The 13,615-nt window shown below is 37.3% G+C and overlaps 1 protein-coding gene and 1 pseudogene across 8 annotated transcripts in view; both read left to right on the top strand.

Moving 5' to 3' along the window:
• NREP (neuronal regeneration related protein) overlaps window positions 1–13,615 on the top strand; it is a 305,011-nt gene that overhangs the window by 286,766 nt on the left and 4,630 nt on the right. For 6 of the 8 annotated variants that reach the window (XM_025047888.1, XM_006913280.1, XM_006913279.3 and 3 more), the window contains one exon: window positions 11,856–11,933. In XM_025047888.1, the coding sequence (XP_024903656.1) occupies window positions 11,856–11,933 (78 nt within the window). Of the gene's footprint in view, window positions 1–9,096; window positions 9,140–11,639; window positions 11,751–11,855; window positions 11,934–13,615 lie in introns of all 8 variants that reach the window. The other 2 variants (XM_015590433.2, XM_015590435.2) reach the window with 2 other exon arrangements.
• LOC112480939 lies at window positions 258–366 on the top strand (annotated as a pseudogene).

Here is a 13,615-nt window from a genome sequence, read left to right as displayed (position 1 = left end):
TTTAATGGATAAAAGCAGTATCGGACACAGACCCGTGCTCAAATATGAAAGGGTAGAAATCAGGAGAAGATATTGCATCTTTGGCAGCCCACATTCAGAACTCTCAAGGAAAAACTATAGTTAGTAGTTAGATGGATAAAACCTATTGACTAAGATCCTTATAAACATGACCCAAGTAAGAGATTGTTATTAAGTACTGTTTCATGCCCTTTACGAAGTCTAAGTCGTGGTAGTGGAAGTTACCCAAAAGGCTTAGTGCCTATGGCCATGCCACCCTGAACGTGCCAGATCTCGGAAGCTAAGCAGAGTCGGGCCTGGTTAGTACTTGGATGGGAGACCACCTAGGAAGACCAGGTGCTTTAAGCGTTTTTTGAAAAAGGCTTAGTGGGACCATGACTTAAAATTCTGTTCTTTGAACATTTGCCAGGCAGTTACTGAACCTCAGTGTATCAGTGTAGGGGGCGGGGGTGGGGAGTGTGGGTTGGGGGAGGTGGTGGCAGCACACGATTGAACATTTAGTTTAGTGCCTGCTGCATTTTAGGGACTCAGTTAGTACTGGCCGAAAGAATGACTACTGTGTAGGAAATGGACCCACTATTTGAAACAGGCAACATCAGGGATTTCCAGTTGGTGTAGTTAAGAGAATTAGAACTTGAAAAGATGAATTAATTAACTAGCCCACTCCTTTCCTGAATAGATGTCCCAGGATATGGTGGCTTAGTTCTAAAAACACTTTTTTTGAAAAAAATGTGTCTGCTTTGTTGGCACTTCCGGACCAAACTAATGGGGCATACTCTTTGATAAGATGTTCTATAAGATTGAAAGCTACCTACCAAATATTCAATACTTCACAGAAAGTAAGTACTTAGTAAATATTTTTTGATTAATTGATTGAGTAATTGAGATTATATACCCGACCAATCCAATTAATATAGCATCAGAAATTCTGCCCACATCTTCTCTGAGCCCTTCTCATCTTCATAATTTTGATTCTTAATTACCTGTATTTGACTCTTTCCGAAGTCTGGATGCTCTGGACCATAACTGAGTCTCCATTTCATGCTGCCCTGTGGAGACTTGGGTCTAATTATACATCATAAATGCCCCTGGCCTTGGATATTTTGCTCGCTTCTTGATAATAGAATCTTAAATTGTTCTGATCTTGTTACCAAGGTCTGGGAGCCAAGTCTCCACATCTTTTCATTTCATCTTCATTAAGCCTATTTCTTTTTTCTTTTTTTTTTTCATGAGGACTGCTTTTTAAACTTTAATTTTATTTTATGAGGCTTAACCGTCTACACTGTCACAATCAATTCAATCAGAAATTCAATTAAATTTGCTCTTTGGCATCATAGAAATAATTCATCTGATAATTAATGTGAATTTTTACTAAATTGATCAGCTGTTCTTACGTTGTTTAGACAAAGCCAAAGGAGCAACGCAACTTTGACTGTGATTAAGTGTAGTACTCCACATGTAATCTGAAGATCAAATGCACTTACCTTGTTATTTGCTACCTGGTATCTTCATGATAGTAGTAACTAATAATTGGCTTGTTACCCATCTCCATTTTTCCATTTTTCTATCTTTAGAACTGTCTACATTTCTACTACATTAATTAAGAGTTTCCAAGTAGAGTCAGGTTAAATTTGTTTTTCTTTCTGAATTACCATTCGTAGTAGTTTACACACTGCCTCTCTGGTCTGATAAGTGTTTCTGTTCTTTCTCTTAGACTCGATCACTTTTTACTTTTATGTAGTGTATGGTTTGTCTATCTTCAGATCATTGATCAAGATAAAATTTTAATTCTCCTGTAAGCAGTTTGTTTTTAAATTGACTGAAATTTTGAAAAGTAAACTTATGGTGAACATGTTTCAAATGCATCTCATGAAAGAAAGATATTCTGAATTAGATTGGCCGTTGCTAGGTCATTTGAGAAAGTGTTTGAGTACGCACTTGGGGGTTGTAGTAAAACGATTTGGCTTCTCAGCAAACACCCTTTGCAATTAGCTTTAGTGATTACTGGATATTTGTATCGTGCTGAACATTTCCTTCCATGGAAAACAGAGAAAAGACAAAACTCTGATAACCAATGGTACTTGAGTTTAATTAGATCCAGAATCCTAATGGAGCCAAGACGAAGTTGCTGCTCTAAGAGTAGTCTTTCCTCAATAGCCATACAACACATGAACATGGAAGCACAAACCCTCGGTGCCCTCAAACAGTGCTGTTTGTTTGTTTGTTTAGGCAAATTATTTTTGAAAGGCAGCTATTTATCAGAAACACAGGCAGCAGAGCAACATATATTTTTGAGAAAATTACTCTTGACAGTAGGTATCAGAAGTCCATCTAAAGTACATCACAAGGGCACTAAGCAGAGATGCTCAACAGCTGGGGACATTGGAAACTGGCCCCAGCACTCAGGGGCCTCATGGCAGCATGTCAGGTGGCTTTGGGGAGACAGAGATCAATATTGACAGACTGTGTTCTGTTAGAGGAGAAACAGGGTTTGCATCTTGTCGTCCCCATTTTTTTTTTTTGCTTTTGTGACCTTGAGCAGGCTTCCTGACTGCTCTCCCTCAGCATTCTCACCTAGAATGGTGAGGATGACGACAATGACAGCTAACCAGATCCACTTACTTATGTGTCTGATCCCATTGCCAGCACTTTACATATACTAATGCATTTCATCCTTGAAACGGCACTGAAAGGATTAAATGAGGGCACCTGGAAAACATGCCTAAAATTTAAAAATTGATAAAAAAAAAAATAACAAACTCTGTGTGCATTTCCACAGAAAATTGTGGATCCCCAAATTTACACACTCTGCCTGTGTGGGTTCCAATAAGTCCTGTGTATCACTCGTAGTTCTCTTCTGTTGGAGTAGTATAGTTTTGATGACTGGTTTGCAATGGAAGAAAGAAAAAAAGCTGAGGTTGAACTATTCTCCTTCTGGAGGATGCAGTCAGGACTTGGAATAAAGGTCTGAGTTTCCATTACTGTCTTTTGCATGTCAGTTAGCGTATGTGATCCCTTTTCCAGGGAACTTAGCCTCCTAACTTGGCATTCTTTTTGCAGTTGTCTTCACAACTCTTGAGACGTTTGTTTCTTCCGTGACTCTCAGCCCTGAAACACCTTAGTGATTTGGTTGGCCGCCTTAGGTCTTCCCTGCTTCCCATGGTACTGCCTGGCTGAGCCCTACTTTGAAGGCTCCACACAGTAGAGTTGAAAATCCAGGTGGTATACAGAGCACAGCTATCCTAATCTTATTCTGTTCCTCTTGTCCTTGTAGCTTTTGCAGTTTTCATAGAGGATAGTTTATTGGAAGCCTTTTAGTGTCCTCTTTGTGACCTGAGCACTTATAGCATGAGGATACAGATCTGGCTATGTTTTTCCATTTTTTTAAACCAAGCTTTTTATGAGATAACCAACTAGCCTCTGATTTAAACCAATTTTAATTATATCCTCCCACAACAGAAACTACTTTCTCTCCAAATTCGGTGATCTGTTATGATGCTGTTCTATGGTAAAGATATGTTGGTCTTTAAATGGCTAAGACAATGCAAGACAAGCACTGAACTGTGAAATGACTTTTACTAAGTGCTAAGGGATTTGCCGCTGCCAGCAGAAGAGGGTGCACTGATGGAAAGAATGAGTAGTTTCTTTTGGAATGAGCGCTTTGGGAGAAAATGCACACTTTCTGGAAAACTCAGTCTTGCACATGTCAGCAAGAGGAATGCTTTGAAATGTCCACAAACTTCTCAAAAGCAGACTGGCTATCTCATCATCCACTTAGACTAAGAAAAATTCAAAATCCTTATATCTAGATAAAGATAGACCTATCTCACTGGCCTTTTATTGAGGGCTTTAACAAAAGACATCTGATTTTTGAAGACTTGTTCTTCCATGTTGCTGGTAAAAAATTTCATAAGATTTTAATGGATAACATGGTAATTTTAGGATAAGGGGAAAAAATAGCATTCTTGGTGAATAGAAATCAGACTTCTTATAGTTATTTGAAACCCAGCATACCTAAAATTATTCAAACCAGCTAATAAAAGCAAGTCGAGATGTTTCCTATTAACCTTGGAATGTGCTTGGAAAAAGTCCTGCTAACTCCAGATGTCCACTATTGGAAAGCATATCAACAGCAGTACTCTAATTTGTGGCAGAGAATACTGTTCAAAAATTCACAAGTGCAGTTTAGTGTGTCAGGGCACAATATTATTTTCTTCCTTTCTTTCCTCCTTCTCTTTCACCTTAAAAGTAGGAGAAACATTGCAAAATGTAATGTTTTTAATCTCTTGATTGCAAATGAAAACCAATTTATATAAAGGAATAAGGTGGTCCAGACTTGGAACTCAGATGTGTTAAGTAAATATTTACTCTGGTTCCACTCCAGGGAGGTAAAAGATTTTATTAACATATTTGTTGAGGTCATGGGGGCAAGGAAAAACTTATGCTGTGCTTAAATGCCTGAGGGGCCTTTTTTTTTTTTTTTTTTTTTGCTGCAAGTTAACAAAGGCCGTATTTTTTTCTGCTGAAAAGAAGAAATATCTTGTTTTGTGGCCTTTAGTTTTTATTGTTCATTCACTTTTTTTTTTGCTGCAAGTTAACAAAGGCCGTATTTTTTTCTGCTGAAAAGAAGAAATATCTTGTTTTGTGGCCTTTAGTTTTTATTGTTCATTCACAAACTACTTAATCTCAAACCAGAGCTTTCAAAAGCTACTTTATTTTTTTCCCTTTGTTAGTGAAATCTCTTCTTAGATATCCCTTATGAGATTTGTTTCCAAGCTTTACTCTTGTATTTTTCCTTCTGGTTTACTTTGGGCTGTTATCAGCTCTTTGTACTTTGTTTTGTCTTCATAACTGAAAAGAAAATTCTCCCATCTCCCATTAAAATCTAGATTTGAAGTGGTGAACTTTATTCCTTGAGTCCAGTCCACAGTTTGGCTGTGATTATTGTACCAGGCTGACCTCCAGCCCAGTGGAGGGCCTCTTGGCAGAAATCTGAGAATTCCTCGATCAGTAACTCCCTTTTTTGGATTTATGGAGTCTTTAGGTGGATTGCTTTGTGCTAAGCATGTTCTTCTTGGAAAGGAATGAGGCTGGTATGAGAGGAGGAGTTTTCTCAGCACAAATGCTTGCAGCTAACTTCTGTGTTCACCAGGCTTGAATTATCCAGCTGCTACTGCACCTCGCCTTGAACCGTGTACCATCAAAACCCTGAAAAACTCACATCGTGAACTGTTTTAAATAGTGGTGAAAAAGCAAAGTTGGATAGTGTTGTTAACCTTTTGTGGCTTGCTCCTGTCTTGATTCATTGCTCTTCTTGAAAATCTTTGCTATTATTCTTAAAATTCCAATTTCAAAAGACTCAGCAGCCAAACAGGCAGAATATTATATTGTGGAACAGAGTGACTGTGAAAGTTCTTTGTGCTGACGATTAATTTCACATGTAAACACTTTCATTTTGTTGCCAGGAGATTTCCTTTTCTTTTCTCTGCCTAGTTGAAATTTAGAAATAAAATTCTACAGCTGTCAGGTTTGCACATATTCATCAGAGGCCTCTCAAGATGGCCTCACAACGAGCAGTGTGAATTTAGAAGATTCCACTATTAAGGTCTTCACAGCTTGTTTCAGACACCCCATCTCACAAAGTAAAGAATTATAAATCTTTAGCCTGCCCGGCACATAATGTTGGATGGTAACATAATCTGCTGTATAATATTAATAAAACATGAACATTTTCTGTGCCCATAGTGGATATATGCACCCAAAGCAAAGCTAATGCCAGTAGGCTTAACCAGTTTGTGAGCTGTCACCATCTTCCTTATTGAACCACAGTTGTTTCCCTTCCCCCATTTGTACAGGTTAAGGACTTGTCAGGCCATGGAAAAGCCAGTGTCAGCAGGTGTTATAATACAGCACTGCCCTAAAAAGGCCATCCTTTTCTTTCTGGCAGGAGAGCATTTATGGCTAAGTGTTTGTAATGCTTTCTCTGTAATTACCCATTGTTACCACAGCCAGCTTCTGTGTGCATGCGTGTGTGTGTGTATTTAAATTAGGTCACTGCATGTTTCAACTAGTTCCCAAATGAGAATGTTTGCCAACTTAGGCACTAACACTTTTATTCTGTTTTCTAGAATGTGCAGAGGTTACATACATTATCTGAATCGCTCAGTGTTCTGCTCGTTTATCTCTTTGTCTTCCCACTGCAATGCATTTCCTTCATTGCTAGCTTCATCTCCAAGCAGCATTCACAGAGTTAGGCAGATCTCTAAGACTAGGTCTCTAGAGACAGTGCATCATCTTTTGGCACCATCTAATCATTGATGTAATGCTGTTCAGGGAAAAGGATCCTTGTAACTCATTTATGGTTTCAGTTTGCATTCTGTCCTCTCACATGACCAGCAACACCTGGGAGCACAGTAGCTCTTGAGGGAGATTCTCGATAGCACCACATCAAAGGGGATTTACAGAAATTGAGTGTGTAGATGCATGTAAATTCCCCTTGTATAACAGTGCTAGGTTACACAGCCTACTAGCCATTTAGATGGAATAGAACATGCAGATACATATACATAGTACATGTGCAGACACACACATGCTCTTTAATTGGCAGAGAGATTATGAAATGTACTCCTTTGATGCTTAAAGTATTAATTATGCAGGTTGGATACCTGCTGCCCTAGTCTGCTTTCCTAATTGGTGACTTAACCTGTCCTTGTTAAGTTATAAGAGGGCCATGTATGTGCATTCCTTAATCACAGAGAACTCTACCAAGGAGAGAAAATAATATTATAATTGTGGTCATTAATAACCAAGCCATGCAATATATTCATAGCAGATTTCAGAGAAAGTATGTTAATCAGTTAAGCAGCATATATGTATGTGATGTATTTAGACTCTGAATAAAGCCACGACTTTGCCTTTGAGGATCATTCTCATATAAGTCTCCTCAAAGAAATATTGTAAATGAAGAGAGGCATATACAAATTTGGAAACAAGTAGTAAATAGATACAATTCAAATTTTACATGCAGTATCAAGTGCTAGGAAACATATCAATTAGATTGATTCTGTACACACTATTAGAAAATAAATAGCAAGTTTTGAAATGAAAAGCTTAAAAGGTTAAAAAAAGAATTTAAAGGATTATCTAATTTGCATTTTTTTAGAAGCTTGGAGAAGTGGTCTCTGATTTTCCCCACAAATTATTTTTCTAATTTGAACACCAAGTAATATCCATTGGCAAGATAATTAATTACCTTATAGACTTAAAAAAGTGAAGTTATTTTGTATGATGCATTGTCCAGAGAATAACAAGCCTCAAAAGAAAGAAGGATTTAAAAAGGTAAAAATCATGAGCATTTTATTTTTAACTTGAATGCTGTGATAGACAATTGAAACTTAAATAGCCATCCATCAAATACATTTAAGAGAATCAGTAAGAAATAGTACATTTTCACCATAAAACTATAGGTTTAAATATATAGTGGGTTTAACTATATTAAGTATACTTGAAAGCAAAAAATTGGTTTTACCTAAGAGTTATTCATGGATATTTAAATACATATCTGTCATGATTAGTATATTTAAACAAATGTAGTTCTTCATGTCAGTTCTGTTGTTTTTAAACATAGTTGTCAGTGATATAAATATAGCATTGTAGAAAAAGGCACATTAACTCATATATTTAGTGACAAACAGAGACACTCAAACTACCCTAGAATTCAAGCAAAACCTTTGCATGTCCTGCAATTTAAAACAATAAAAAATTTTTCCCTTTATATTTTCCAAATGCTCATGTTTTCTTAGTTGTTGAGGGTATAGCTTGCTTCTCTGTTTTCTCACTTCTGGAAAAACAGTCTTCTGGAGGGTTTTGAGGACTTTACTTGAGCAAGAACAAACAAATGCTGCTTTTTTCTATGGAAACGGTTTTAAAAGGACACATACTTCTCTTATGAAGATCAAGGCACACTTTGGCTTACTCATTTAATACGACAGCAGTTTTGAAGTATTTCCATGTGGATTGCCTGCATTGCTTACATTTTTGAGATGTACACCACCACCACGAAGAGAGAGAGAACTCGGTAAAGTTTATAAAGGAAAAGGTTAATTGTTCTTCATGAAAAACACAAACTTGAATCCAGAAAAAGGAATGACTGTAATATAGTTTAAGCCATGTGTCCATCTTCAGAGCAGCAGTTGACTAGTACCGAGAAGAATTAAGTTTTAGGGTCCAGCAGGAACGGAAGGACTCCAGAAAGACAGATCAACTTAGTCCTGTTTTCTGACACACATGTTATCAATACTCAAAAGCCTCAGTTACAGGGTCATTGTCAGCTCCCAGTATTATGGACTGGGTAAAAAAAAAAACTGGGGCACAGCAGCCTGTGGAGTCACAGCTTGTGGGATCACTCCCAGATCCACTCACTGCTGCCTCCATCTCTTCTGTTGACAGTGCTACTAGATGTTTTGGTAAATGTTGGTGTTGTTTGTTTGTCATTTGATACGTGTTCCAACAGCTATTATATTTGACATAACCTATACATCTGTTTTGTTGTTGTTGTTGTTGTTTTAATGCACTTAAAGCACACTGTATTAGTTTGAGGGCTGTCAAAGTACCAAGACTAGGTGGTTGAAACAGTAGAAGTTTATTTTCTCACAGTTCCGGAGTCTAGAAGTCTGAGGTCAAGGTGTTGACAGGGTTAGTTTCTCCTGAGACTCCTCTCCTTGGCTTGTAGACGGTCTTCTCCTTGTTTCTGTGCGTGGTCTTCCCTCTGTGTGTGTCTGTGTTCTCATTTCCCCCTTTTGTAAGGACATCATTCCTTGGATTAGGGTCCATCTTAAAGATCTCATTTTAACTTAATCACCTCTTTAAAGACTCATCTCTAAATACAGTCACATTCTGAGGTGCTGGGTGTTAAGACTTCAACATATGAATGGGGGCGGGGCACAATCCAGTCCATAGCACACACTTTTAAAACGATCTTTTAGAGGGTCTGTCACCCCTACTGCACACTCCTCCCACCCCCTCAATTTGAGCTTTTAGAAAGCAAGCCCTATTATTTTCTCTTCTTGCAATTCCCAGAACCTAAGTGTCCAGCACATTGGAGGTGATTCACAAACTCATGGTGAGTGCATGATATCTTTTCTCTTAAGACCTTCATTTTAGAGTCTCACAACACCACAGGTATAAGAAAGAACAAAGTTGTAATGTAGGTATCATATAATTCCAATAATCCAGCACCTTTTTCCAAAACCTAAAAAGGAAGTTTAAATATTCTATTTAGATACCATGTCCAGGAATATGCTCAGTTCTTAGAGACCAGCCAAGCAGGTTTTAAGAATGTAACTGAGACTCCTCTGTTCTTGCCATTTGGGGCTCAAAAGTTCTGATTCTGAAGTAGACTGGAAGAATTTACCACAAGGCCAAAGTGACATTTACTTTTCTTAAAGTATACAATGATTACTTTATGACTCAAACACTAAAAAATGCCTAATTAGAAATGCCCCTCACAAATCTGTGGCTAAAATTAATATGTTTCAAAAGAACAAATTTGAGGTAGGTGGGGAAGTTTCCTCAGTTGTGGGTTTTGCTATCAGATACTCGTGTTCCTGAGTTCTTTGGCAAAAAATCACTGACTGTTTTTCTTAAAAAAGGAAAGTTAGAAAAACAAATTGTAATAATAAGTATAATTTCTGAGACGCAAGCTATTTTTTTCTCTACAAGTCAGACTCGGGTAGCTTTAGTATTGATGCTTTGAACCTAGAAGTTAAATGCTAAAGCAGTGTGATTTTGTTAAAATAGAATATCACAGAAAATCATAAGAACACAGACATAACGTTTACTTGATTTTGCTTTTCGTTGCATCCATATGCCTACTAGATTTTTACATATATTTTTATCAGTGTTTTCAGTTTACAATGGAACTTTGTTTCTCACTAATATGTGTACTATTTTTAATGTACTCGAAGCATGCTTTTAAAAGTAGTAATGTAGATAATGTAATCATCTTATATCTATTTATATTAAGTGAATTTACAGTTGCTCCCAATTTAGGGTCTCGTAAAATTAAGCCCAAACTGGAATTTTGTATGCTGCAACTTTCTTTTAAGCTAGTGTATTTTAGATTGCAATTTTGTTTTCTTCACCCATTCCTGCCTAAAAGGAATGTCAGGGATGGCTGTTTGTCCCAAACAAGGTAGATGGTAGAATTCTCCCAGAAGGAGCTGGTGCGAGCTGGGGAAAGCTGAGCAAGAAGAAGGAGGTCGGGGTTGGGGGAATCACATGGCCAGAGCAGACTCTGTACAAAGTCAGAAAATAGGTCCAGTTCTTGCAAGATAAACTCTCAAATATTTAAGACCTAAATCTGTGTGGTGGCTATGAACTTGTGTAATTCTGAGAAACGGATGGTAGCTAGTTTGCATTCTGGGATAATTCAAGATCATGGGGGTAGCGGGAAGAACTAAAGTTTAGAATCTGGAAACCTGGTTTGAGTTCAATTCCGTTCTACACTAATTATGACTTTGGGCAAGTCGGGTGACCTTTTTGGATTTCAGTTTCCTCATCTCTGTAATGATAAGACCTATTCATGGGCTTGTCATCAGGATAAATTAGGTGATATATGCAAAGCTGCTTTGTAAATTGGGATGTGCCATAAATGTTACTGGAGGAGAGCAATATTACTATCCCAGGAATCAGCACAGTCATCCACATTTGCTACCTCAGACCTCAGGATCAAATGGATTGATTGGGACATTGAAGACGTTGTGGTTAACCCAGTAATTAGGCTACCACATCTAGTACTTCCAAAAACAAAAACAACACGTTAAGTCTGTTAAACTATTAATGATGTGTGATTCTTTCTATTATTTATTAAATGTGATGCATATTTGTAGCGTTTAGAGAATCAGATCTGGAGGGGGTCTTAACAATTTCCTCCACTCTCTTCAAGCCAGGCTGTATCAAATGTGAATTAGCCCTGAATTAGGTTGTTACATTCTGTATCTAAATTTCTTAAAGAAGATTTGGCATTTTTTCCCTCTCTAAATTCTCTTAGTACTTCAATAGTTCTTATGCCAAGTTCTTTCTTATAGCTGACCTAAATCTGTAGTTGTAATTTAAGTCCTAATCCCCTACGCCTGTCTTTATTGGAGATGGAGAACAGCTGGTCAGCAAACTTCTTATGATAATAAATCTTTGTATATTTAAAGAAGAGTTACTCAGTTTGACTCACTCTCCCCACCTGCCCCCGCTGCTGCCCCCACCCCCAAAATCATCAGTTCGTATTCTCTGAATCATTCATGGCACTGCTCCCCATCTTCCTGCCCCTCTCTCAGTAGCTATAGAGACTTGAAGAGAATGCAGGCTGCTTCCTCCTTTCCTCTCTTATGCTTTGTGAATAATTTTGAGTCTTCTGATAAATGATTAGGATAACCCCAAGAGTGTTTGATAGGTACATGGCACATTTATTTCATAAATATGAAATTTAACAAGAGTATTTATCATGGATTGTTTTGAAAGTTAGGCCTCCCCAAGTGCCTTAGTTTGCTCAGCCAGTCATGCCATGAAGCTGCCACTTGGTGTGCTGGAGATAACATTGATTGCTATCTCTGCTCTATTGGACTTAGTCTATTGGACACTGAGCTAAACCTCTCCTTAGTGCAGCAAACATTCTGAAGCACACTAACAGTCTGAAAGAGTTGATGGGCTTCCCCATGGCTCAAAGTTGGAATCAGGAAGTAAGTAACAATTGAGGAGAATTGAGCTCATTAAACTGACCGTTTGTGGTTTCAAAGTGGATCCTGTTTTTAATCTGAATGTGTGTGCTTTTATGTCTCTTACAGGTTTATTACCCGGAGCTCTCTGTCTGGGTCAGTCAAGAACCATTTCCAAACAAAGAAATGGAGGGAAGGCTTCCTAAGGTAAGATCCTTAGCTACTATTTTGGATTTTTCTTTTTCAAATTAGAAGCAATTTTTTAAAAAGCAAACTTACTCATTTTTTATTTTAATATCCATTATAGTCTACTATAATCATTAATTTGATACTATTATAACCTTGGAAATAACATGTACTAAAAAAAAAGTCATATCTTAAAATCCTATGACTCTTAAAGTTCACATTATTTTCCTTTCTTAACAAATCCAAAGTCCAAGGCATATTTTCATATAAGATTATGGAATCAATGTACATTTTACAGATTTTTAATTAGTTTGTTCCCTTCCTGGGTAGATAAACTTAAATGTGTTGCTCAAACTAAAAGATATCTTAAAAGGATAAGATGATGACAGTTTTGTCTAGTAATAATGCCTGAATGTCTGATAAGATTACCCATGAAACAAAACAGAAGGAACATTAAAAAAAAAAAGAAACTATTATGTTCTTTTTAATTTTTATGCTTAAAAATATTTCCTATAAACATGTTTCATTGTTCTGACATCTTAGATGTGACAGTTCTCTGCCTTAAGAAAATTTGTAAAATTTACATTTTAGATTTGCGTACCATTTCTGGGGAAAACAACAACAAAAACATTGAAAAATATATTTACCAGTTTTTACTGTAGATACATTTGCACTTTGCTTGTTAGGGTAAATGTCCATTTGACCTTAAACAAGAGGATTGTACTTTTTATCACTGACTTGCTGATTTTACAATTAATAAAGAAAAATAAAACCTATTGAAAATAAAATTAACATTTAAAAATTTCATATGTGTAATTGATGAGGCCTTCCCAGCTAGTACTGATATTTCAATACTTGAAAAGCTCTTATTTACCCTGAGTGATTTCAACAATTCTCTTTTACTGACAAACAGAGTTTGAAGAGAATGTGTCAACTGGCAGTTTGCACTGAAAGAAAATTCTAAATCACATTTAATTTTTTAGAGAATTTCTGAAGGTCACGGTTGAAATCATTGGCAGGAAAGTAGGTGAACAAAATGATTTGGGCCCTGCCTGAGCTCCATTTGCACTGATCTTGTAGAGTTGGAGTGGAAGTGAGCTAAAACGCTGGAGCTTTACTTAAAATACACCTACGCCCCATCATCTCACCACCATCATACCACTGGCATCGGCAGTATATCTCAAAGCATTCTTTACTGGCTATTTCAAGGTGTAATTCCCCTGAGTAGCAATGGGGAAGACATGATAATGGAAAGTGCTGGAGAGACTGTAGTCTTCATTAGTTCTTGCCCCATTCAGGCATCCAGAGGTCCTCTCTTTGATACTGGTGATATCAACCAGAGGAACAAGACTAGGTAAATTCCTCAGTGAGGTCAGTAGTGCCTCCCTTTCCTCCTGGAAGGCCAGTCCAGGTCCTAGGCCTTGCCTACAATGAGGTGTGCTCCAGAGGATTGGCACAATGGATTCTGTGATTCAGGTCTTCTGTTATTTTAAGTTCTTTCCTCTCTAAGTACATGAATAGTATCTTAAACATAAGATATTTATCCTATTTCCAGCAGTTTCTTTCTGGAAAAGCACATCTTAAGAAAGCAATTGATTATTTTTTTTCAATAAATAATTACTGAACACCTAAAAGAAAAGGAAGGAAGGAAGGAAGGAATAGAGGGAGGGAGGGAGGGAGGGAGGGAGGGAAGGAAGGGAAGG

This window comes from Pteropus alecto, unplaced genomic scaffold (genome assembly GCF_000325575.1).
Source record: "Pteropus alecto unplaced genomic scaffold, ASM32557v1 scaffold20, whole genome shotgun sequence".
In the NCBI taxonomy this organism is placed as follows: Eukaryota; Metazoa; Chordata; class Mammalia; order Chiroptera; family Pteropodidae; genus Pteropus; species Pteropus alecto.
This window is presented reverse-complemented; position numbering and strand designations above follow the sequence as displayed.